The 23,014-nt window shown below is 44.8% G+C and overlaps 2 protein-coding genes across 10 annotated transcripts in view; one reads left to right on the plus strand and one right to left on the minus strand.

The window, feature by feature from the left end:
* The window catches only part of SCYL3 (SCY1 like pseudokinase 3), a 31,297-nt gene extending 25,530 nt beyond the window's left edge, over window positions 1–5,767 (plus strand). For all 4 annotated transcript variants that reach the window (XM_019500219.2, XM_014596000.3, XM_006272923.4 and 1 more), the window contains 3 exons: window positions 1,436–1,597; window positions 3,110–3,846; window positions 5,325–5,767. In XM_019500219.2, the coding sequence (XP_019355764.1) occupies window positions 1,436–1,597; window positions 3,110–3,846; window positions 5,325–5,387 (962 nt within the window). In that variant the 3' untranslated portion in view covers window positions 5,388–5,767. The remainder of the gene's footprint in view (window positions 1–1,435; window positions 1,598–3,109; window positions 3,847–5,324) is intronic.
* Window positions 5,768–6,089: 322 nt separating this feature from the next.
* The window catches only part of FIRRM (FIGNL1 interacting regulator of recombination and mitosis), a 32,677-nt gene continuing 15,752 nt past the window's right edge, over window positions 6,090–23,014 (minus strand). For 4 of the 6 annotated variants that reach the window (XM_059728306.1, XM_019500215.2, XM_014596001.3 and 1 more), the window contains 13 exons: window positions 22,004–22,133; window positions 21,311–21,497; window positions 20,143–20,225; window positions 18,738–18,789; window positions 17,748–17,837; window positions 16,911–17,096; window positions 14,742–14,864; window positions 12,522–12,617; window positions 10,225–10,338; window positions 9,662–9,766; window positions 9,211–9,291; window positions 8,169–8,288; window positions 6,090–6,723 (listed from right to left, as the gene is read on the minus strand). In XM_059728306.1, the coding sequence (XP_059584289.1) occupies window positions 6,532–6,723; window positions 8,169–8,288; window positions 9,211–9,291; window positions 9,662–9,766; window positions 10,225–10,338; window positions 12,522–12,617; window positions 14,742–14,864; window positions 16,911–17,096; window positions 17,748–17,837; window positions 18,738–18,789; window positions 20,143–20,225; window positions 21,311–21,497; window positions 22,004–22,133 (1,559 nt within the window). In that variant the 3' untranslated portion in view covers window positions 6,090–6,531. The remainder of the gene's footprint in view (window positions 6,724–8,168; window positions 8,289–9,210; window positions 9,292–9,661; window positions 9,767–10,224; window positions 10,339–12,521; window positions 12,618–14,741; window positions 14,865–16,910; window positions 17,097–17,747; window positions 17,838–18,737; window positions 18,790–20,142; window positions 20,226–21,310; window positions 21,498–22,003; window positions 22,134–23,014) is intronic. The other 2 variants (XM_059728309.1, XM_059728307.1) reach the window with 2 other exon arrangements.

Raw genomic sequence — 23,014 nt, forward strand, 5'->3', positions numbered from 1 at the left:
AGGGGGGAAGGGGGAAGAGAACAGATGAACCTGCTGTTGAAAGCCCAGGCTGGGACCAAGTGTGCACCAGCAATGTTACAACCTTCCCTTTAATTAAAGGGATTCAGAGTGGTTTGGTTAGTTTAGTTAAAGGCTGTTCACAGTTGGTCCCTGTTAATAAGTTGCACAGAACTGTGGAACAGATGCTGTTAAATGTAGGGAAGAAGCAGGTGTCTAAGAGCTTTGTTACATTTTAACCATTTGTAAATTACCTGTTTTGGCTTTACAAAAAAAAATGTAGAAGATAATTGGTTTCCTTGGTGTGAATTGTAAGCCTTGTCCCTCAAGTACTCTTCAGCCTTCTCTAGCTCCACCCATACAGACCCCAGCATACACTCTGTTTCCACCAGCAAACTGCAGGTGACATCAGTGAAGCTGGGGTAAATGGCACTGAGGCAAATCAAACTGCACTGGGATAAAACGTGTTACGTTGGGGGATTGCACCTGGGCAGTTACATGGTCACAGTATAAATGCAGCCCCCACCCACTCCATTTTGTGATCCCTGGTTGAACCACAGATAGAGAATGCTGTCTACCATGGAGTAGGCATTGTCATGGCCCTTTTAGGTTAAAGCTTTACTGTGGGAGTTTGTAAAATCTAGAGGGGCCATACAGCTGATGATCTGTATCAACAGTTCAGTAGCCATTAGTGCCCCTGTAGCAACAGTGCAGTAGCCATTAGTGTGTACCTGTTGCTGTGCCCTAGAACTCCTCTTTCATTCAATTCCAGCAAGCTGCTTTTGTCAAAGCCTCAGGGAAGCACATAGGGGTTTGTTCTGCATACATGCGTGCATTCAGCAGGGATAGGAGCCAGGGGAGGAGGTGACAAGGGAGTGTCGCTGGTATCTTTCTTACCTTTGTGTAGTATAGAAACGTGTTGAGAAGCCCAGTGGCTAAACAAAGAGCATTTATTGTCTTGGGTCTAATAAGATCCAGACAGGGATTTTGCTATTTCATTTAATGATCTTTTGAAAGTGCCACAATTTCAGCTATATTCACACAGGAATCTGCAAAGCACCAGGCCCTCCATTTAGGAGAATTGAAGTGCTGCACTAGCAGTTTGCCAGCAGCCTGAATGCCCCCAGACTGCAGAAAATGGAGCAGTTTCTGGATGAAGCTGGAGGAGCAGCCTGTGGCACTACAAACCTCTACTTGCAAGTCTTCATTTTGATTGAGTGTTGCTTAAATCCATCGCACATTGGGGCTAACAGTCTTGATGGGCTGCACTTCTGTATTGTAAAAGGTAGTGGCTTGAGTGTTTAAAATTATCTGGGCCAACTCAGGCTTCATATTAGCAATGAAAGCTAATAGAGTGTTCCAATGTACCTTTAATTGGCAGGAGTGGTCACAACAGTGGAGCAAACAGCATCATTTATATTGCTTTGTATCCCTGCAGACTCCCCAGTTCGCATTTTGAGCAATCAAAGAAATCAGCTGTCCCAGCCCCTACAGAAGAACTCTTCCAGTGTGTATCCTAAGTGCCCCATCTCTAAGAATGTGCCCATCAGCAGCAAGAAATATCCATCAAGACCAGACACTCATGTGGCCCTAAAGATGAGTAAGTTTTTCTCCAACAATGCTTTCATCCTAGACAGGCCTTACTACAGTAATGAAACGTTTGCTAGTTGGGGATAGCATGACTGCACCCCCACCTGCTTGCTTTGAAAGGGCTACAGAGCAGTGGAAGATGATGATTTTTAAAATGATTTTTTTTCAGATCAGCCTTTTGTGGTGAAGTGAATTGTTAGATAGAATTGACTGGGGAGAGTGCTGGGAAATATGTGAAGTAAACATGCAGCCTCTGAGCACAGTTGTAGCTGACTTGAATAGCCATGGTACCAGGAGGGAGATCCTTGGTGTTCTGTTGACAAGCAGGTAGATAGTCAGGATAAGAGAAAGCAATGATGCTGCTGGCCACGAAAGGAGTATTGCTATGTATTTGCAAGGGCAGGTCTCTTCCTGCCCCTCACATCCTGTCCAATCTGCTGGCCCTTTTATTAGAGGTTAGATCAGGGGTGGGCAAAATGGTGGATCTGGCCAGTGGCTAAACTCCATTTCCCAGCAGCCCCTGCCTGCATGGCTGGGGTGGCTTCCATGGAGACCCCAGCAGCAGCTGTGCTGTGAGAGCAAGGGACCAGGGTTTCTGTGGAGACGGGCCCCAGCAGTACTGGCAGGACCTACAGCAGGGCATGGAGCTGCTCTGCAGTCGGGCTGGGATGTTGTGGCAGTAACAGCATGGTCTAGAGCTGATCTGCAGACTGCAGCTCTGCCCCAGCTCCAGACCATGCTGTCACTGCTGCAACATCCCAGCCTGGCTGTGGAGCAGGTCCGTGCCTTGCTGCCTGCCCTGCACAGGCGGTGGCAGCTTGAACCCATCCTGCTCCTGCCTGCAGCACAGCACCCCCCAGGAGGAAGCTGGTGCCTCTGCTGCCTGCCAGCCTGTATGGAAACCCTTCCCCCCGTGCTATCACAGCATAGCTGCTGCTAGGGTCTCCATGGAAACCAGCCCCAGTCATGTGGGCAGGGGTTTCTGGGAAATGGAGTCTACTGCTGGCCAGGTACAGTCTGTGGGCTGGACTTTGGCTGCCCCTGGGTTAGATAGGGCAGCAGCTCTAGCATTGTACCTGTCTTCCTGTCATTAAGCTAGATGTTACATTTGCCGTGGCTCATACACTTGGTCTTCAGCAAGCTGATCAAATGTCCACCAAATACGATAGTTTTCCTGAAGCTTCATTCAGCTCATCTGCTCCTCCGGCTCACTTGTCAGTTCTGGTTAATGTTTCAAGGTGAAATAACGCTTGCATATTAGGCTGAAAATCAGCAAGGGCTTATGATGCAAGAGACACTGCTCCACTGTTTTCCTTACCCCCACCCTCCCCAGCACTGAAGAAGCTTGCACAGTTCTCTGTTGGAGGTGGGATGCTGGCTATATGGACCATAGTTGCAGTGATAGTCCCCAAGCTGGGATATTCCTCAGCCAAGCAGTGTCAGAGTACTGGGAGTTTTTAAGTACAACATCATTTTATGAGGGGAGTATGGCACTAGTATGTAACGTTTGTGTCTTCTCCAGGCAAGCAAGACCCTCAGCTGTCCCTGAACGGATTGCCTGAAGAAATAAATGCTTTGGGGAACAGCAGAAGCATCGTGAATATTTCTGAAAAGCTGTCAGAGGAGTGGCCAGACTGGAGTGAGTCTGAGGACACAGAGACTGACAAAACTGTGAACATACAGATCCAAACAAGAGAACCTTGCAGGAGTACTGGCCCCTATTTTGCTGAACATAATGCAGATGAGGAACCCTGGGACGACTTTGAACCCAGCAGCCCCAATCCTGAACTGTCCTCAGGGAACAGCCTTGATGTGACAACACCTGATGCAGTCACAGGGCAGAGACTGTTTCCTCCTATCCTCCAACTGAGCAAAGAATCCAGAAGCCTCAAACTGAGTCCTCCCCTGAAGTCCACCCCTGTGAACAGCTGGAGCAATGACAACTGGGAGTTCCCAGACGAGCTGGGAAAAACCACCATGCTGCCAAAAACACTTCAGGAGAGGCCAAAGTCTGCAATGGAGACTGGTTTAGGAGAAGAGTTCACTATCCAAGTAAAGAGGAAACCAGTGCGAGACCCTGAGTTGGACTGGTTTGCTGACATGATCCCAGACATTAAACCATCTTCAGCACTCTTGCTTTTACCTGAACTGAGGACTGAATCAGTTGGTCCCAGATACGTAGATGCAGATTCCAACAGTGAAGACGTCTCCCAGATCATGCCATTCTCATCCAAATTTGCAGCAGTTGAAGTTACCGAGGTGAGGATTGGGGAATACGAGTAACAGTACAGTTTTAAAAGAGAGAGAGGTTTTGAGGATACATACCACATGCAGGTTCTGCAGAGCCCACTGCTGCTCCTCAGTTATGTGCCATGAGTAGTAAGGCCTTGGATGTGGAGTAATGGGTGCTTCTGTCTGCACAGTCTGCCTATCAGTTATATTCTGAAGAGGTTTTTAACTCAGAGACTCTGTTAATTTTCATAGACTTGTTGTAGCTGCAGATACTATTCATGCTAAGAGGCGCACACAACTAATGAGTAGTGTGCCCAAAATGCAGGGTCTTTCCAACTAAGTCAGGATGGTTTAAGGATTGAGGACCAGGAACAGGAATTATTAAATCCTTTCCCCTCTAGTTCATAGGTTCAAATCTAGACAGGGAGCCTCCGAGAGCTGATTGTCATTTGTTGCCTTGGTAGTTTTACTGTGAAAGCTGAAGTGCAGTGGAAGGGTTCAGTGTCGGAGGCATAATATTTAAATGTTAACTTTTTTATAGTGGGCTTATTCTTTAGAAGTAAAGGTAACTAAAAGCTTCCCCCTACTGCTTTTTAAAATTTTAGTGCAGAGCTCTGTTATAGGTAGTTCTCCACAAAACTGCAGGAGCAAGAGAGGGGGTCAGGAACCAACAGTGTCAGTAGACATATGCAGCCTAGTTCAATTAGCCTGATTCACTAGCCAAAGCTCCAGGAGCATGCAGGCTTCTGACTGTGCAAAATCATTCTTCTCTCCCTTCTTATACGGATCTGAAGCATCTTTCCTATACTAGCTTTGCATTTTAAAACCCAGCTTTGTTCTTTTTAAAGTTGTGATAAGACAAACGGCTCTCTTCTGTTTGAACCCTTCTGGGAGGAAGGAATGGCTGACTTTCCCCTAAAAGCTTTTTGCCACCTGAGGGTACTTTACAGTTGCATTGTGTTGATGAGCAAGGGACATCCTTGATGAAGCTGTAACCCTTTAATTTCCCTTCCTCTGCATGCTCTCTCTCTGGAGCGTTCTTAGAATGAGGACACAACTTTATCCTCCTTGTGGAATATGTGAGAGACAGGATTCAGGGCTTGGTAAATCTTCAATTCACAATCTCCCTCTAAATGCAAAGAAGAGTGGCAGCTGCAGATGGTAACCGTTTTGGTCTTGTGAGGTGGTGGTAACTATTGCTACTTCCAGGGAACATCTGTTTCTCCCTTAGCAAGTGCTTACCGACTGGCACAGAAATAAATGCATGACACTGCTTATTTAACATGAAGGGTAGAGCTCCAGCTGCTCTCAGCCTTCTATAAACCAAAGACTAGATCAGAGCTGAGCACGCAACAGTGCTTCAAACTGCACCCTGGTGTGGGAGGCTTCTTTCATAATTGGTCTTTGGGCCTCAAACATGTGGCAGAGTTTTTCATGACCTGGATTATCATGTATATTTGTCATGTAAGTGTTCTTATTGTACTGATGTTCTTATGTAATTGTAGGCTGATGCTGCAGGCTGGGATGAAGAAGAAGAGCTGAACTGGGAGGATAACACTAACTGGTGAAGGACAGGTGGAGGCAAGAGCTTTCTGTGACTTAGATTCTCCAGGAAGAGTCACTGCTTCCAAGCTATTATGGATCAATACCTCACCACCCCTACCAGGAAGAGGCACTTGCTCTAGCACTCAGTAAGATCCCAGTGCAGCTTAACTGCCTGCAACAGGATGCTCTTTCTTCCAGCCTGTGCCAAAATACTGAGGTCAAGGCCTGTGCTCAAGCCATATGTACGAGAAAGGTGCATAGCACTGCTGTTGGAAGAACAGTGTCAAGGGTCTGTGTAATGGTACCAACACACTACTGGAGGAGAGGGAATTTATCCTTATATTCCAGGAATCATCAGTGCTTTGGAAAACTCTTGAAAATAAATGAAAATTGCATTAATTGAGCTAAATTGTTCCTGTTTGTACCACTTCTTTTTTTGGAGAAAAAGGCTTTGACTTTTCAGGTACAAAAGGCAATCATTTTAGACTGACTCTACTGGGTACCTGGATAACCTATTTATTTCTGTTTACATGCTGTGCTGCTAGGAGACTGTTAACAGAGGGAGTGTTTGATACAAACTGTATTGCAGCTCAAAATCCACTCCTCTTTAAACCTGACCAATAAAGAGTATTTTCAAAAGATGAATGTTGGAGTGGAACAGCAGCTAAGGTATGTATTCTCTGTGGCCATGAAACCTTAAGTTATAGATCTGAAAACATTCAGTGTTCACACACACAGTTAACAATTTAATTAAAAGTGTCACCACCCTCTCTACCTGTACACATAGCAGGGCAACTGCTGTAGCCATTCATTTTCTCTTACAAAAAATTCAGATACCTTATTACACTTGTCAGTTCAATTTGCAGCAAATGAAACACTTTAAAAAAGCTGTCTTCTATATACAATCAACAACATGTAACATCAACTCCTTCACACAACACAAAAATAGGTTCGCCTGTTTAGCCAACTAATGTGGAAGGCAGGTCACCACCCCTTAACACTAATGAGGCAATTTAACAGAGGACAAACTGAAGAAACATTTAATCAACACCAGAGTCTCTATACCAGCTTATCACCACAGTAACTCCTTTTCAGATTGTTTTTTCAGCTGGGATCCTGGTGTGGCACTGTCTCTGCCAGCTGAGCCATTTAATGTCTAAACACATTTCAGTTTCTTACCACATGGTCTCTTAAGCTGGCTAGAGCTGTCTGTAGAGCCTCTAATTTCCCTGTAAGCCAAGCAGGTGGAGGTCCTTTCTGCAGCAGCAACTTCACAGCTTCCAGTGCCCCCTCTGCTGTGCCTATTGCTGACTTGTACTGCTCCTCGGAGGGTGAATGACAAGCTCTCTTTGCTGAAGGCTGCAGATTCAAACACAAACTGTTACATTTCTAATATGTTACTGTCCTATTACAATAGATAATTTTCCATTTAAGACTTTAAATGCAAGTGATCATTGTAAGCACAAGAGCACCTTCAGGAGAGCTTTTCACATAGGTTTTGGGTGCAAAGATTTCACTGCTTCAAGCACTGGTGGTTAAAGTGAGAATTTCTGTCATGCCATTTCAGTATGAAGTTCCCTCATTATCAGAAGTGGGGCAGAGACTCCTGCCTTTTAAGTTTTGTTTCTTTTCTTTTCTTTTTTTTTTTTACTGAGGGTTAGCAGGTTCTTCCTGATTCACTTTAGTGCCCTTGTAAGTATTAATAAGTTGGAGTGCGAGTACATACAGGCTGTCAGGTACTCCTGCTGCCCTCTACACAGTAACATCATAATTTACCTGAATTGAAGACAACTCTGAATAAGATTCTAGGCATGGAATATTTATAATTTTGTTCTAGTTTTCCCCTCTTACCTTCCCTTTTCAGCACCGGTTCCTGCTGGGGCCACGCAGCAGCTGTTGTGGTGGCAGTTTCAGTCTTGTGGGCAGAGCTGCCACCATTGCTGTGTGGCTGAGGCTGGAGGCAGCACACACTCTGTGCTTCCTGCCCTGGCCCAGAGCAGGGGGCCCAACAGGAGCCGGAGCTGTGAGGTAAATGGGGGCGTGGAGCAGAGGTGGGAGGGTGGAGCAGTACTCAATCTACAACAAGGGGCTTTTTCCCACCATACTGAATGGAGAAAATATATATAGTCTTAGATTGAAGTAAATACAGTAATTCTGCAGAGGCATGAACTGCTGAATTAAAGGGAAAGTTGGGGGGGGGGGAAGGAACCCCACACCAATATGCAACCAAAAGCACAGCCTTTACTTATGTAAGTCTAGCCAGCTTTCACTGCCTTGAAGCATTGTGCTGCCTGTTCTAAGTCTGTTATAGAAGCAAGCCTGGTTCTCCTGCTGCTGATGCCTTGAGAAGGCAGTGCTTCAGCGTGGAACAGGCTGTGCTGAGCTCAGATACTACTAGGGAACCCTGGCTCAGGCTGAGACAGAGAGGTACATATATATTATCCCTACCACCAACAGCATTTTACTTCCAATTACAAGTCTTAAAGTAAAACTTCCTTAACCTTTAGAAAAGTGGCTGGTTAGAGCCTTGAACATGATCACTAGCAGATTTTGTAACACATGGCACCAACTATCCCCACCTGCAGACTCCTCCCTCAGTCCAGAGAGGCAAAAGAGGTACAAGCACCTGAAGCCTAAACTGCAGTCTCAAAGCCAGACTCTGCTTGCTGAGAGGGTTAAGCCCTTGTCGTAAACAGAGCAGGAAAAGACAAGCAGGCTGCCTAACTTAAGTGCCCATTCACCACACTTGAAAATTGGTACAAATCTCCAATATGCAGTTCAACCAGTGTGAATGATGCACGTACCTCTAATATTGACCCCAGGTCACCATCCATTTTCATTTTCTGAAAGTATCTATTGCAAACTGCATTTTCTTGTTTCATTCTTTCTGCCCTTGCTTCTGCTGTCTCTTCCACCTGCCTTGTCTAACGGAAAAACCACAGGAGAGTTACCCAGAATAGCAGCGTTTCCAGCCTGTATACGTGCTCTGGGGAAATGAAAATATACTTTCAAAACTAAAGTGAGAAAAATCCCATTAAGCTGCCAACCAGCCTGTCTTCCTCAGAGCAAGGTTTCAAACCCAGCAGATTAGCAAAGGAGGAGCAGCCACCCTTTGTTGTGACAGCACTGCCAAATACCAGTTACTCTGCTGCCTTCCTACTGACTGCTGTGAAAAACCTATGTACTCCCTCCAACAGATCTATTCCCTCTGAAGTGCTGGATGACCAGTGGAAAACTGGCTCATCAACAGACACTGAAGTCTTGCTAGAGTCAAGGCAGTAAGTGAACTGCATTCATGTAAAGATTTTCCAGTGTTCTTCCAGTTAGGCAATATAATTTTCTCTCTTCCCTTGCACGTTTGTTAGCTTTTCTCAAGCCATAATCTGGAGGCTGACATGCACAGATTTTCATGAAGGTTCCCCCTTTTCAACTGGAGCATGACAAAAAACAGCACATAAACCAGCTAGGGGGGTTAGGGACCTGGCCTTTCTCCACTGCTAACTTAGGCTGTAATTGTTTACAGCACAAGAGAGTTGCCACCTCTCATCTTTTCACTTACAGACACCTTCTCAACTTACAAAGTCACCCCCACCCCTCCCTAAGTTGAGTCACCCTTTACCCAAGAAGGAAAAGCCAAGGCATTAAGTCAAAACTGAACAGCATTGGGAGAACTGCGTGGGTGAGGAGTTTGTAGCAGGTGTCGACATTATGCTTGATCTCAGCCAGTGCTGACACACATTAAAAACTCAAATCTGATTCCAGTCGCAGAGCAGTCTGATTTCATGTTATTGTTGGCAAAAGCCATTCTCTATTAAGCAAGGCAATAGTAAGAGTTCAACCAAATACCTTGGCCAGAAAGCAAACAACTTTGTTCTTACTGTCTTCAGAATTAAGGCACTGAGGAACTATGTCTTCATGGCCTGTTTCCTGTCAAAGGTGTTAAAAAATCAGATTAGTCTTCGACATAGCAGTCAAGATGAACTATAGAACATCTGAAAAAGGATCTGTGTTAATGGGTTATGTGCACAGATTGAGAAAAGAAAGTGTATGTGGTATTCAGGACATAGGAAATCTGTTCTTCCTTCATCCAAGCTTATGTTACTATGTTTTCCTTGCACAGCCCCTTTTCTCTGGTGCAGTAGTATTAAGAATACCAAAGTCAGTTCAGAGCAATTTGCTGCCAAAATGATATTAACAAAGTGAAGGGAATTCAGACAGCAGCAACAGAAATTAAGAAATCTCTATATGAAATAAATTAAGTGTCAAATGTGTATATCCAAGGTACAGCCGTTCTTACCTCAGCAAATTGAGCAAATGCCTCCAGGGCATGTTGATGAATCAGCCAAGTCCTGTCAGCCAACAGAGAGCCAAAGAGACCTGACAGCTTGGACACAACTTGTCCCTGAAAAGTGAGCAAGTTCTCATCAGATATCTTACACAGTGGTAAGCTCCGCATATACCATGGTCATGATTCATTGTGAAGGAAACACTCTGCAGAGGACTGAAGTATGCAAGCAGAGAAAGTCAGCCACAGTGCTGGCTGGCAACAAATATGGTAAGAAGGAACACCCTTCCATCCTATGCACACTCCTCATCTAAAGCTCAAGCGCTAGTTCTAGTAAACTTCTGGGAAACGACAACATGTACATGAGTCCACCAAACATCCTACAGTCATTAGGTACAACTGAGATAATCTCAGTGGAATATGAAACCTATGTAAATCATTATCTCCTGTCTTAAAAATGTCTCCTGAGGATCATTATCCTGTGGCGCTGTTGTAGTTCACGAACATGATCCTTTAATTATATATATATGTATATACATAAGCTCAAGATAAATGTGACCCCCAGTGCATTTTACCTGGACTACTTGGGGTATAAACAATTTTCCCAGAGATGAAAGAAAATCCGCTGCTGCCAACCGAATGTGATCTGGAGGATCCAACTGAAGGAGGGAAGTTTGTAATACAAATACCTGCAGGAAAATACATCTATATGAAGACCCACAAAATAACAGGACTACAGATTAAAACTTTAGGCTCTGAGATGACCGTTGAGCTTGAGTATGCCAAAGTCTAGAACAGGGGTGCTCAACCCCTAGTCTGCAGAGCAGTGTCATCTGATCCAAGTCCAGAAATTTGGCAGCAGGGGAACAGTTGCAATTAACACTGCCACCATTCCCCCAACACCAAATTTCCAAACCTCACACAAATGGCTCAGGCCCCAGCAGGGCCAGCACTGCATGCTATATCAGGACTATGGACCAGGTATGGCCTGTGGACTGACCAGGCACCATTCAGCCAGCCCACAGAGCAAATAGTTTGGGCACCACTGGCCCAGAAAGTTAGATGGGATATTTGATGCAGCAATGGAACATACCTGCAGCAAAGCAAGTATTCTAGAGCTGTTCAAGGTATTAAAAAAATGCCTGAATTCTTCATTTCCAACATGACTTTTTATAGACATAAACCCACAAACACTAACTTAACTTAACAAACACTAACTTAACTAAACACAAACATTAACTTAACCTAACGTGGTCCCCATTTTCAAAAAGGGGAGGAAGGAGGACCCGGGCAACTATAGGCCGGTCAGTCTCACCTCCATCCTTGGTAAAGTATTTGAAAAAATTATCAAGGCTCACATTTGTGAGAGCCCGGCAGGACAAATTATGCTGAGGGGAAACCAGCATGGGTTTGTGGCGGGCAGATCGTGCCTGACCAACCTAGTCTCTTTCTATGACCAGGTTACGAAACGCCTGGACACAGGAGGAGGGGTGGATGTCGTATACTTGGACTTCAGGAAGGCCTTCGATACGGTATCCCACCCCATACTGGTGAACAAATTAAGAGGCTGTGATGTGGATGACTGCACAGTCCGGTGGGTGGCGAATTGGCTAGAGGGTCGCACCCAAAGAGTCGTGGTAGATGGGTCGGTCTCGACCTGGAAGGGTGTGGGCAGTGGGGTCCCTCAGGGTTCGGTCCTTGGACCGATACTCTTTAATGTCTTCATCAGCGACTTGGACGTGGGAGTGAAATGTACTCTGTCCAAGTTTGCAGATGACACAAAGCTATGGGGAGAAGTGGACACGCCGGAGGGCAGGGAACAGCTGCAGGCAGACCTGGATAGGTTGCACAAGTGGGCAGAAAACAACAGGATGCAGTTCAACAAGGAGAAATGCAAAGTGCTGCACCTAGGGAGGAAAAATGTCCAGCACACCTACAGCCTAGGGAATGACCTGCTGGGTGGCACAGAGGTGGAAAGGGATCTTGGAGTCCTAGTGGACTCCAAGTTGAACATGAGCCGGCAGTGTGACGAAGCCATCAGAAAAGCCAATGGCACTTTATCGTGCATCAGCAGATGCATGACAAATAGGTCCAGGGAGGTGATACTTCCCCTCTATAGGGCATTGGTCAGACCGCAGTTGGAGTACTGCGTGCAATTCTGGGCGCCACACTTCAAGAAGGATGCGGATAACCTGGAGAGGGTACAGCGAAGGACAACTCGTATGGTCAAGGGCCTGCAGACCAAGCCCTACGAGGAGAGACTAGAGAAACTGGACCTTTTCAGCCTCCGCAAGAGAAGGTTGAGAGGCGACCTTGTGGCTGCCTATAAGTTCATCACGGGGGCACAGAAGGGAATTGGTGAGGGTTTATTCACCAAGGCGCCCCCGGGGGTTACAAGAAACAATGGCCACAAGCTAGCAGAGAGCAGATTTAGACCGGACATTAGGAAGAACTTCTTCACAGTTCGAGTGGCCAAGGTCTGGAACGGGCTCCCAAGGGAGGTGGTGCTCTCCCCTACCCTGCGGGTCTTCAAGAGGAGGTTAGACGAGTATCTAGCTGGGGTCATCTAGACCCAGCACTCTTTCCTGCTTATGCAGGGGGTCGGACTTGATGATCTATTGAGGTCCCTTCCGACCCTAACATCTATGAATCTATGAACTTCTAGAGAAAAAACACACGACATTCCTAAAAATTATAGTGACCAATGCATAGCATTAAGCAAAGGCATCAGAGAAAGAATTCAGAATAAAGTTAAGAACTCTTCATTGTTGCTAAATGGTAGAAATCAGACCATGGAAGCAATTCATCAGATGTTTCTTAGTCAGCCAAAGGCCCAGTATTTACTAAGTAGACTGTCTAATAAGGTTCTTACCTGAATCATCAGTTGAGAATCTAACGTCAAGCTGAAAAATTGCAGCAGCTGAAGCAGTAAGCAGAGTGTCTGCTGGAGAGACTGTTGACTTGAGACCTTTAGCAGACCAGAAGATATAATTAGCAACAGAACACTTTTGCTCACCAGGCAATTCAACTGATGTAGAAAAAACTTAATACTGCAATAATGTTCCCAAATACTCAGTCTGGCCTCAGACAAATAGACCACCACCCGATTTGTGAGAAGCTGGGAAGACGACAAAAAAAAGAAGTAAAGAAGTGGTTTAAGAAGTAGGGGTGCACCAATAGACATTTTGGGGGCCAGTACTGATCCGATTTCTGATACAGCTGAGTCCAGCTGGTAAGTCTGTTGTGGTAAAAGGTGAGAGGGGAGGGAAGGGGCAGATCAACACCCCCCTGTGGGGAGGAGGTGCAGCTGGGGCTAGATTAGGTGCTGTCAGGGCAAGGCAGGCACAGGATGGAGCCACGGCTCGTCCGGGGGGGGGGGGGGGGGAATTGGCTGGAGGGGGTGGCAGCTCCCGCCACTGCAAGCTGCTCATCCAGTGGCTCCCGCTGCTTGTCTGGGGGGCACAAGGGTGGGGAGGAGGGGCATTTTCCCCAGAGCTACACAGGGCAGGGTAGGGCAGGGTGGGGCTGAGCCACGGCTCCACCCCACGGACGAGGCTTTGGGGTACTATTCTGAACAGATATGGGTTTTGTTCACACTGGTAATGGATTTTACATCACTATATATCTATATGTAAATGGAAAAATTGGCCAGCTGTGGCCTCGGCTACATCACAGTCTGATGGCTGGGGAATTGGCTCCAAGGTTGGACCCAGAGAGTGGTGGTCAATAGAAATGAATCATCATGGCACTTCGTAACCAGTAGTGTCCCCCAAGGGTCCGTCCTTGGACCGGTACTCTTTAACATCTTTATTAACGATGTGGATACAGGTGTCAGAAGTGGAAAGGCCAAGTTCACTGATGACACCAAACTTTGGGGTAGAGTATCCACACCCAAGGATAGGCTGGTAATGCAGGCTGACCTTGATAGGCTTAGAAAGTGGGCAGATAAAAACCTGATGACATTCAATACAGATAAATGCAAGGTACTCCACCTCAGTGTGGGGGGTGGGAAAAAGCTGCATCACGCTTATAGGCTCAGCAGTGCTACACTCGCTAGCACCGCAGCCAAAAGGGACTTGGGGGTCATGACTGACCACAAGATGAACATGAGCCACCAATGCGATGTTGCAGCTGATAAAGTGAACAAAACTCTAGCTTGCATCCATAGATGCTTCTCAAGCAAATCTCAGGACGTCATCCTCCTGCTGTACTCGGCCTTGGTGAGGCCGCAGCTGGAATACTGCATCCAATTTTGGGCTCCACAATTCAAGAAGGATAAGAAGCTTGAGAGTGCAGAGGAGAGCCACGTGCATGATCATAGGGCAAGAGAACGGGCCTTATGAAGACAGGCTAAGAGCCATGGGACTCTTCAGGCTGGAAAAGCACAGGCTGAGGGGTGACCTGGTGGCAGCCTGTAAGTATATAAGGGGTGTACACATCAGGATCTGGGGAAACACCTGTTCACCAGAGCACCCCAACAGATGACAAGGTCCAATGGTCATAAACTCCTCCAAGACAGTTGAAGGCTGGACATAAGGAAAAACTTCTTTACTGTCCAAGCCCCCAAAGCCTGGAATAGGTGCAAGCACCTACTCTAGACACTTTTAAGAAATGTTTGGATGCTTATCTTGCTGGGATCCTTTGACCCTAGCTGACTTCCTGTCCTTGGGGCAGGGGGCTGGACTCAATGATCTTCCAAGGTTCCTTCCAGCCCTAATGTCTATGAAATATATATATATATATATAAATATAAAAAAAATACATTACCAGTGTCCACTGAACTCAATGGGGCTACAGCAATTTGCACCACCTTAGGACACCACCCCTCTCTGTTGAGTGCAGCACAGCACATATGTAGCAGCAGAGTGACAAACAGAGCCACAGCCAACCCAGTTCATGCTACATATCACTGCACATTCTTATAAGGACATCAGAACATCAACTCTGTGTCTCAGACACCATGGAGAGCCAGGCTGCACTACACTGTAGGAAAACTATTCTAAATCCAAGTTAAATGATTCAGTAATACACAATGGTGAAACAAGCTCTTCAGGACAGTGGTTTATGCTATTGGAATAGTGAACTCCCTCACCTGCTTGACCTGGAGGACAGCCCAGACCTGACCAACAATTCCCAAGATGGCTGCCTGCTGTCCTGCCTCCAGAACACCCCCAGCAGAATTACACACAGTCAGCAAGGCGGCGAGAGCAATATTCTAGCAGAGATAGAAAGGAAAGTCATGATAAAGGCAAGTGCCCAGCCTATGAAATTCACCCATTAAGACCTCACGTGAAGTTAACTGTACTCCAGTCACTGTCAAGTGTAGCCAATCCTCTGAGCTACTTAATACCATCCTTAGTAAGGCAAATTTTCTGTGACTTCAGATGGGGGTTTACAGGAGTTCTCCAGAGGGTGCTGCAACTCTTTCTTAGGCTGTCAAGAAAGCCAGTGCTTATTGCTTTCAGATGCATCACCTTCAGGAGAACAACAATGACTTAAAAGAAAAATTCTAACCTAAAATACACACATACACTTAGGCAAGGGTACTCTACCTTTCTAATCCAAAGGTAATTAGAATAGTTATTGACTCAGTATGGCTTTCACTACATTTTGTTACCTTGATATTTGATGGCAGATGGACACAAGCAGTAAACACACATTGCAAGGTAATGCATTCTGATGGTCTCTTTCTGATTTAAGGAAATTTTGCATTCTTCTAGGTTCAAATTTCCAAAAGATAAGAATTTCCTCTTACAATTGGGCTCCTACTTCTGTATTTGCACACATATACATGTGGCCTGATTTTCATGAATGATGAGCCCTGAGAAGCGCCAAGTAATTAATAGAGCTGTGCAAAGCTTTGGTAGCCAATTCAATTAGATCTGGCCCGACTTGGCAGCCATATCTCCAAATCCGAATCGAATCAGTAGACCAGTTAAAAGGTCTGACTCAACTGGAAGCCTCCAAACTGATTCAGAAAAGATTCGACGCCGCTTTAGGGATTCGGCCATAGACTAAACAGGCAGCAGTCCTCACCAGGTTGGACACAGCTGCCTCCAGCTGGTAAGCCTGTTGTGGGAAAAGGGGAAAGGAAAAGGGCATGGGGAAGGGAGGGATTAGGGCTGGGACAAGCTCCCCAGCCAGGGCAGGGTGGGGGGCTGGAGCGCTGGGAACAGGCTCTGACCTACTGCCACTTGCCCAGCTGGGGCTGGGGGAGAAGGGGTGTAATACAGGCACAGGTTGCTCTAGGCAGAAGGGGACAAAAGCAGCAGTAGGGCATAGCCCCCATTCCCAGCACTGCTGCACCCACATCCTGCACCCCCCGCCCCAGCTGGACAAGCAGTGGCAGCGACCAGTATATGTCACTTTCCCAGCAGGGCTGGGGGGGGCACAGGATGTAGGCACAGTAGCACTGGAAGCGGGGGCTATGCCCTACTGTCGCTTGCTCCCTTCCACCTGGAGGAAACCACGCCTGCATCACGCCCCACCCCCTCAGCTGGGCAAGCAGCAGCAGGGTATAGTCCCCATTGCCATGCCCACATCCTGCACCCCCTTCCCTGAGTCTCCCCACCCCCCCAGGCTGGGCAGCTCGTCCTCCCCTCCCCCCTCTGCCCACCACAACAGACTTACCAGCTGGAGGCAGCTGTGTCCAGCGTGGTGAGGACTGCTGCCTGTTTAGTCTATGGCCGAATCTCCGAAACGGCACCAAGTCTTCAGATCCGATTTGGCCAAATCGAATTGGGACAGTGATTTGAATCTCCGAACCGAATCACTGTCCCTCCGATTCGGCCAAATCCAAATCCAAAGCAAATACTTGCTGCTTCGCACAGGCCTAGTAATCAATATGGTGACAAGTCAATCACTTCTTAGCACTTTGAATATAAGAGGTATCAGAGACATGAAAGGACTTTAAATCATCTGTGCTGGCTTGTTCAGCTCATTCTCTTAATTTGTTTTCTCTGGCTCAATTCTGCACCATAGCCCCTTATCCCCAATATTCTAATACAATAAACCTCCTAATAATATTCATAAAAACTATCCTACAATGTCTGGAGGCCCCAATCAAGAGATCAGGGCCCTACTGCACTATAAGCTGTACCCACCCAGCCCATAAAATGCAAACTCCTGCCCCAAAGAGCTGTCAGCCCAAAAGCACATGGGACTGCACAACAATGAGATAAAGAAAATAAGCGGGGTGGGGGAGCAGTTTATTCTGAAGAACTCTAGGCCCAGGAGTGTTAACAATTAAACCCACTCTTACCACATATGGGAGCTCTCCTAGTGTGCGCCTGCCACTCAGCCACTGCCTGCACTGCACAAGTCCTACCCCACAGAGCTGGTTCACCACATGTTTCATTATATCAGGAGCTAGGGCCTTGAGAGAAATAAGCTGCCAGACAGGCAGGTTTTCCAGTTCTGTGGGAGGAAATTTTTGGGTAAATTCCACCTATAAGAAAAAAGAGACCAAGAAAGAACCTTAAGAAATGAAAGAGCTAGTCAAGGAGTCTGCCAAACCTACAAACAGCAACAGTGCTTGCAAGTACCTTGGACTGTGCTGCTTTGGAAATCTAACAAGGAGACATGAGCCCTGCATAGGATATGTTAGAACAAGCTACTTACTCGGGGTTAAACAACTTGTGCTTTCAGCCATGTGACTGGGATGGCCTGCAAGTGTAAATCTGCATTGCTGCAATGAAGTCAGTGGAGCAACAGCAATTTTACATTGATGGAACAATTAATTATCCATGAAAAGCAGGATGATGCTGAACTCTCCTGCACTAACCAACCCCTCCAGTACAGACAGACATAGTCCTGCTGAAGCAAGATGCACTATATCAGAAACCAGCATGTCCCAGAGACTGGGGATTTTATATTTGGGCAAGAAGGCTTCTGTGCCTACTGTTATTTAACAGAATTCATGTAAGCACCTTAGGCTCCGCCATCACCATTTCCTGGAGCCTAAAGCAAGTGCAATAACAAGACGGTTCCACGCTCCCTTTTCTTGCTTACTGAAAAGAGCTGGGTGGTATTTTAACAGGCATATGGAGCTTATGTCTGACTCATCAGATGGTAGGAAAGAGATTGATACTATACTTGCCTGGTGGTCTGGAGCCATCAAAAACAGCATACGCCTCAGCAGGACACCCAAGATAGAGAGCTGGTAACACTCACTAGGGCAAGACTTTATCTGAATTAGGATAACAGGGAATTGATCTAATTAAATTAAGAAAAAGAAAATCTGCTCAGAAATAGTCCTACAGAAAAACCATTTTTGTGACTCATTAAAAAAAGTGAAGAAAAATTCAACAGATATTTAGTTTCATTTCAGGTGGCAAGAAATGGAATTCTTATATTCAAGATTATATTTGCCTTCACAGCCACCACAGCCAGGCTTTCCCTGAATTACTACTGGCCATCTGCTGGGTATTTTTATTAGATGGTGCTATTTTTATCTCTAATATAATTCAATTTATCCTTGTGGCATCCCATTTGGTTCCTCTCTGCCTAATTCCTCTAGTCCAGTCGTTATCAATCTTTTTAGACTCAAGGCACCCCTCAGAAAACACTAGCTCCTAGTTTTCACTCCTTGACTGACTACTGAACAATAACAGAGCAAGTCTTCTGCTGCAAAGAACTCAGAAAGACCACAATAGGTCAGAATCTTTTTAACACTGTGGAATCCTATTTGAAACCTCTGGGTTTATCTTATGAACCATGTTTGTACATCTAACAGTGCTAACATTGCATGACACCCCACAGCACCCTTGAAAAGATTTAACAGTACCCCTGAGTGCCAGAGCACCCTGGTTGAGAATCTGTCACGTGGGATCAAAAGAGTAACGTTTGCATGTGTAGTTTTTATAAAAGATTTGCACTGTCTGCTTATTTTGTAACCCTTCTCCCAGAGTTTTGTTCTATAAACTTTATGTAATATTTTTTATAGTGTAGGAAGTGTTACGCTGGAAGAAAGAATATTCCCCACTTTGCTGACAGGAAAAGTGAAGCGCAAAAAGGAGGATAGTCATTTATAAAGAAGAACCAAGTTAGAACTCGGGTCCTTTACTCCAGGCTTTGCCACGCTACTCACCAAATGGGCTATCACAAAAACATGGTGAGCACAAAGTTCCGCTGTTCCATACCTGGGATGTGGCAGAGAAAGTGAGGTTATTCAGTAAGCTGATCAGCATGTCTCCCCTGCTCTGCCAGGTCAGAGAGAGGGGTTTCCCACTTGCCTAACAAAGCAGAGAAACATTCTTCTTAAGGATCTCTGTACATTCCATTTGCTGGGAAATAACTCTAAAGCTATTTCCATGGCGAAAGATTCAAGGGATACAGAGGGCCTGCATTATTAGCAGGAGGGTAGAGGAGATATGCAGATCAAAACAAGTGACCCCTTTATACTAATGCAGTGTGTAAATTAAACCTCTCATAGGAGAGAACTTACATAAAACACGTTAAGCCAGTAAAGACTTGAACCATTCTGAGAATAAAAATGTGGGGACTAGTCTGTAATCTCATTCCTCATTTATTCATATAACACATCAGTAGGAAGCAAATTTTAAGTTGCAAGTCCAACTTTAATTTTGACACATGCTAATTTGGGTGCTTATCTGCACAACCTTATTTTTTTTCTTTTATGGAGACTTCTCATAGGGATCTTCCTAAATTCCTGAAAACAACCCCCCCAACCCTAAACTAGAAGCAGCAGGTATCTGCTGCAGAACTTCAAATCAACTGACTTACCAGGAACTTGCCGCCAACACTTGGAAATTCAGTCATCTAGATTAGTTGGCTGCATATCAACAAAACCACCCCCACCCAGAACTTTAAAAGGTCCACAAGAGAAGGCCCCTCACAGCTTTAGGAGCTCCTCAGCTGAGAATGTACACTACAGGAGTAACTTTCCCTGCCCCACCCCAACCTCATCTCTTTACTCCTTTCCTGCAGCCAATCCACATACCACTGCTCATTTTGACTACAGACCCAACCTACCCAGATGAATGCACATTAACAAAGCTTTCCTCAGCTACACACATCACAAGCTTGGCAAAAAAGCCTGTACAAAATGTACCCCACATGACCAAACTGGTTTCTCAAAGTCTTAATTCAATCAAATAAAAAAAAGTCACTGAGCACTATATAAAGTACTCTTTTATGAGAAGGTGGCCATATCCATTCAACATTTAACCTTGCTACTTACAGTCATAGTCTATTTACTGTAAAGCTGTTATAAAATGGGCAAAAAACTTTTGTAGCAGCAAAAGTATATTTTTCCCCTTAAGCTATGTGGAATCTGAAAAAAACAACTGAACCATTTCTGGTTGCATTTTCCAAAATAAGCTCTTTCAGAGCACAGGCTGATCCTGGAACATTTCCATCCTAAAAGTCTGAGAATCATTCATACTTTTAACTATGTAGTTAGAAAGCCAACCTTGATGCAGCCTGAACTATTAGACCAGTTGCTGCTTGCCTTATAAATAACTATATCTTACCGAGCTAGGAAACACCATGAATCCATAGCCAGCAGGGAGGTGATCATACTAGAACCAAGGACAGCATCAAGCAGAGCATACTCCTAAGGAAAGAATAGAGGGACACTTAATTAGAAACAGGCTGCAGTTTTAGTCTTTACTTTTAGTCCGCTAACTAGTGTGGCAGATGAACTGAAATCTGTTTATCCACATAAAATACTAGGAACAATCATTTAATGACTTATGTTAGAAAGATAAGCAGGCAGTAATAGATGCATTTTGGTACAGGCCCCTAACGGTTGATCATGCATATAAACTGACTACAGCTGTGTGAAAAAGTTATAATTTCAAAAAAACTTTAGTGAAAACAGGGTCAACATACTTGTATCTTTTAAACCAAAAGGAACACATTTTTTCATGAAAACAGTTTCTTTTTTAGGCCAACAAACTTTCTCAAGATGCAACAGAATCCTAGCTTAGTCCTGAGGACAAGAAAAACTCCTGCTAAACCTCATGAAGGCTGAATTAGAGTGAGCCATTGAAGGGTGAGACAAAACACAGAATCAGGACTGAAAGGATCTGTTTTGTTTACAGACCATTATACATACACAAAATCAGAGACCCCTGGACTACTTAATATCTCATGTCATCTAGTCCATTTCAGTTCTTTCATCTACGCATACTGTGTCAAACGTAACAATCAAGCCACTATATAACATTAAGCCTCAAATTACACATTTAAAAGGTAGATAAATACTACTTTCTATTTTATAACATGGGTTTGAAGAAGTGTATAGTTATAAAGAAGAAGATTGTTCTGATTGTTAAATAAGACTTACTCATTTAGCTATGCTGTGTACCAATAAGAAACTTAGCACACTTGGAAACTGCTTTAAAAAGAAAGCACTGGAATGCTTTTAAAGCAGCATACTTTTCCCTCTGCTTTGTGATTCTGCAAACAAGTTAACACATCTGAGGTCTCTCATCACCTGCATCAAGTTATTTTTGGCAAAGAGCATTTTCTGCACACTTGAAAGCAGCTTGCCTTCCATCTGCCAAATTAAGACAAGCCCAGACACACCAACTTCATTCAGGGTGTACAAGGAGGGGGACATCATTTTTAAAATACCAATTACTATCTAGCGGAACCAGCTGGTTTGGCAATGATCACATTTTCAGACAGCCTTACCAGTTGAGGGAAGTGTGAAGGCAACACAGCTGCAATGAAGGCACACAGATGGACACAAACGTGGTGATACAAGGTGACAGGAACCTCAGGTTGCCCTGTACTTAACACTCCAGGCAAACAGACAGGAAGAGCGAGCTCACCAGAACACTGCTGGAAACTAAGGAAAAGGGCTGAGAACAATGACAACCTGCATAAAAATGAAAGGCAAGAGTTACTGCTGTCCAAACTCTACTCCCCCAAAAAACAGACAGCCCAACGAGTAAAGGGATTTCTGCTCAGTCATGCTGGGGACTTTATCAAGAATGTCAATTTTTTTTTAATTTTATTTTTCTTTACCAAAACAGATTTACAATCCTGATTAACTTCCTGTTTACAAGGGCAGGTGATTACCAGAGGCATTTGGGGAACAGATATAAATATGCTGCCTTATAAGAACATCAACAAATTATGGAGACTGAAATAATTTATCCTGAAGTGATCTCAATATCCTGGAAAGAGACCAAAAGGACATCCTTTCCTCAACCAGCCAACACATCTCTGCTTTATATTGCATGGTATGCCTGAGGCACCATGCAGGACCCCCTTCAAGCACACCAGCTCTCAGGGCCTGCCAGTTCATTAGCTTGAGGGACATGCCAGCACCTAAACCTCCATGTTTACCTATTCAGTTTGACTTCTGTAAGCCAGAATTACCTTGGAATCTCTTCTGCAGACTGGCTTCCTGAGCTCCACAGAGTTCGCACCTCTTCAGGCTGAGTGGCCAGCTTGTCCATTATGCTAACCAGAAGATGACACTGAGGCAGCTGCAGTTCAGGAGAAAGATCTACAAGGATACATATATTTTTAAAGTTGCCCTTTTAAAAAAAAATTTGATGGAAATAAAACTAACCTTTGGACAAGTGTTAAACACCAAAAGGTTAAGAGAAAACAACATAAAGGCTACAAAGTCGCTTTATAGTCAGGGATGAAAACAAAATGGCAAAGGAGCTTCCCGTGGAAAACTTCATAGTGTTTGGTGGGAAAAAAAAAAAAAAATCAAAACCCTTATTTCAGACAAAAAAATATTTTGATTCTGAGATACAGGTGTAAGACCCAAGAGCTGTCATTCTGGTGCTTCAGACTCCCATTCTCCCTATGGCCCTCACTCCCTAGGTGCATAACATCTTGTTATGCCCCATTCCTCCTTCTCTTGGTGAGTGCTCTGTGGTAGTCATTTGGCCCTGGTGCATACCAGAGAAGATGAAGATAGCAAAGGGAACCCAATCTGAAGGAGAAGGAAGCCACAAGACACCCAGCCCATAACTCCCAGGAGGACAGCAGCTGTTTTTCAAAATAAAGATATTTGGGGATGACATAATTAGGTCTTTGGCAGAAACTGAAAATGCTTAAGCTTGTTGGTATTCTATTTTTTTAATTGAAAATACTTTTTTTTCCATACAATATCTATTTTGCCAAAACCTAGTTATCTGTAAACAGAACAGAAACCAACCTTCTGGGAAATTTTTTTTCAGAGAGCCCTCACTGTAGATTTGTCACAGATGCGTAGTGAAAACTTATAGAAAAATTCATTAAAGAGGAGACTTTCATTTAATAAAATAATTCAGTGTTTTAATGTAATATTCCCAATGTGCTCAAAGTAACTAAAAATGGCAATAACAAGGAATGTTCACCCCTGCTGGCACTGCAATTTAGTATCTGACAGCA

Source organism: Alligator mississippiensis, chromosome 5, assembly GCF_030867095.1.
Source record: "Alligator mississippiensis isolate rAllMis1 chromosome 5, rAllMis1, whole genome shotgun sequence".
NCBI lineage: Eukaryota > Metazoa > Chordata > Crocodylia > Alligatoridae > Alligator > Alligator mississippiensis.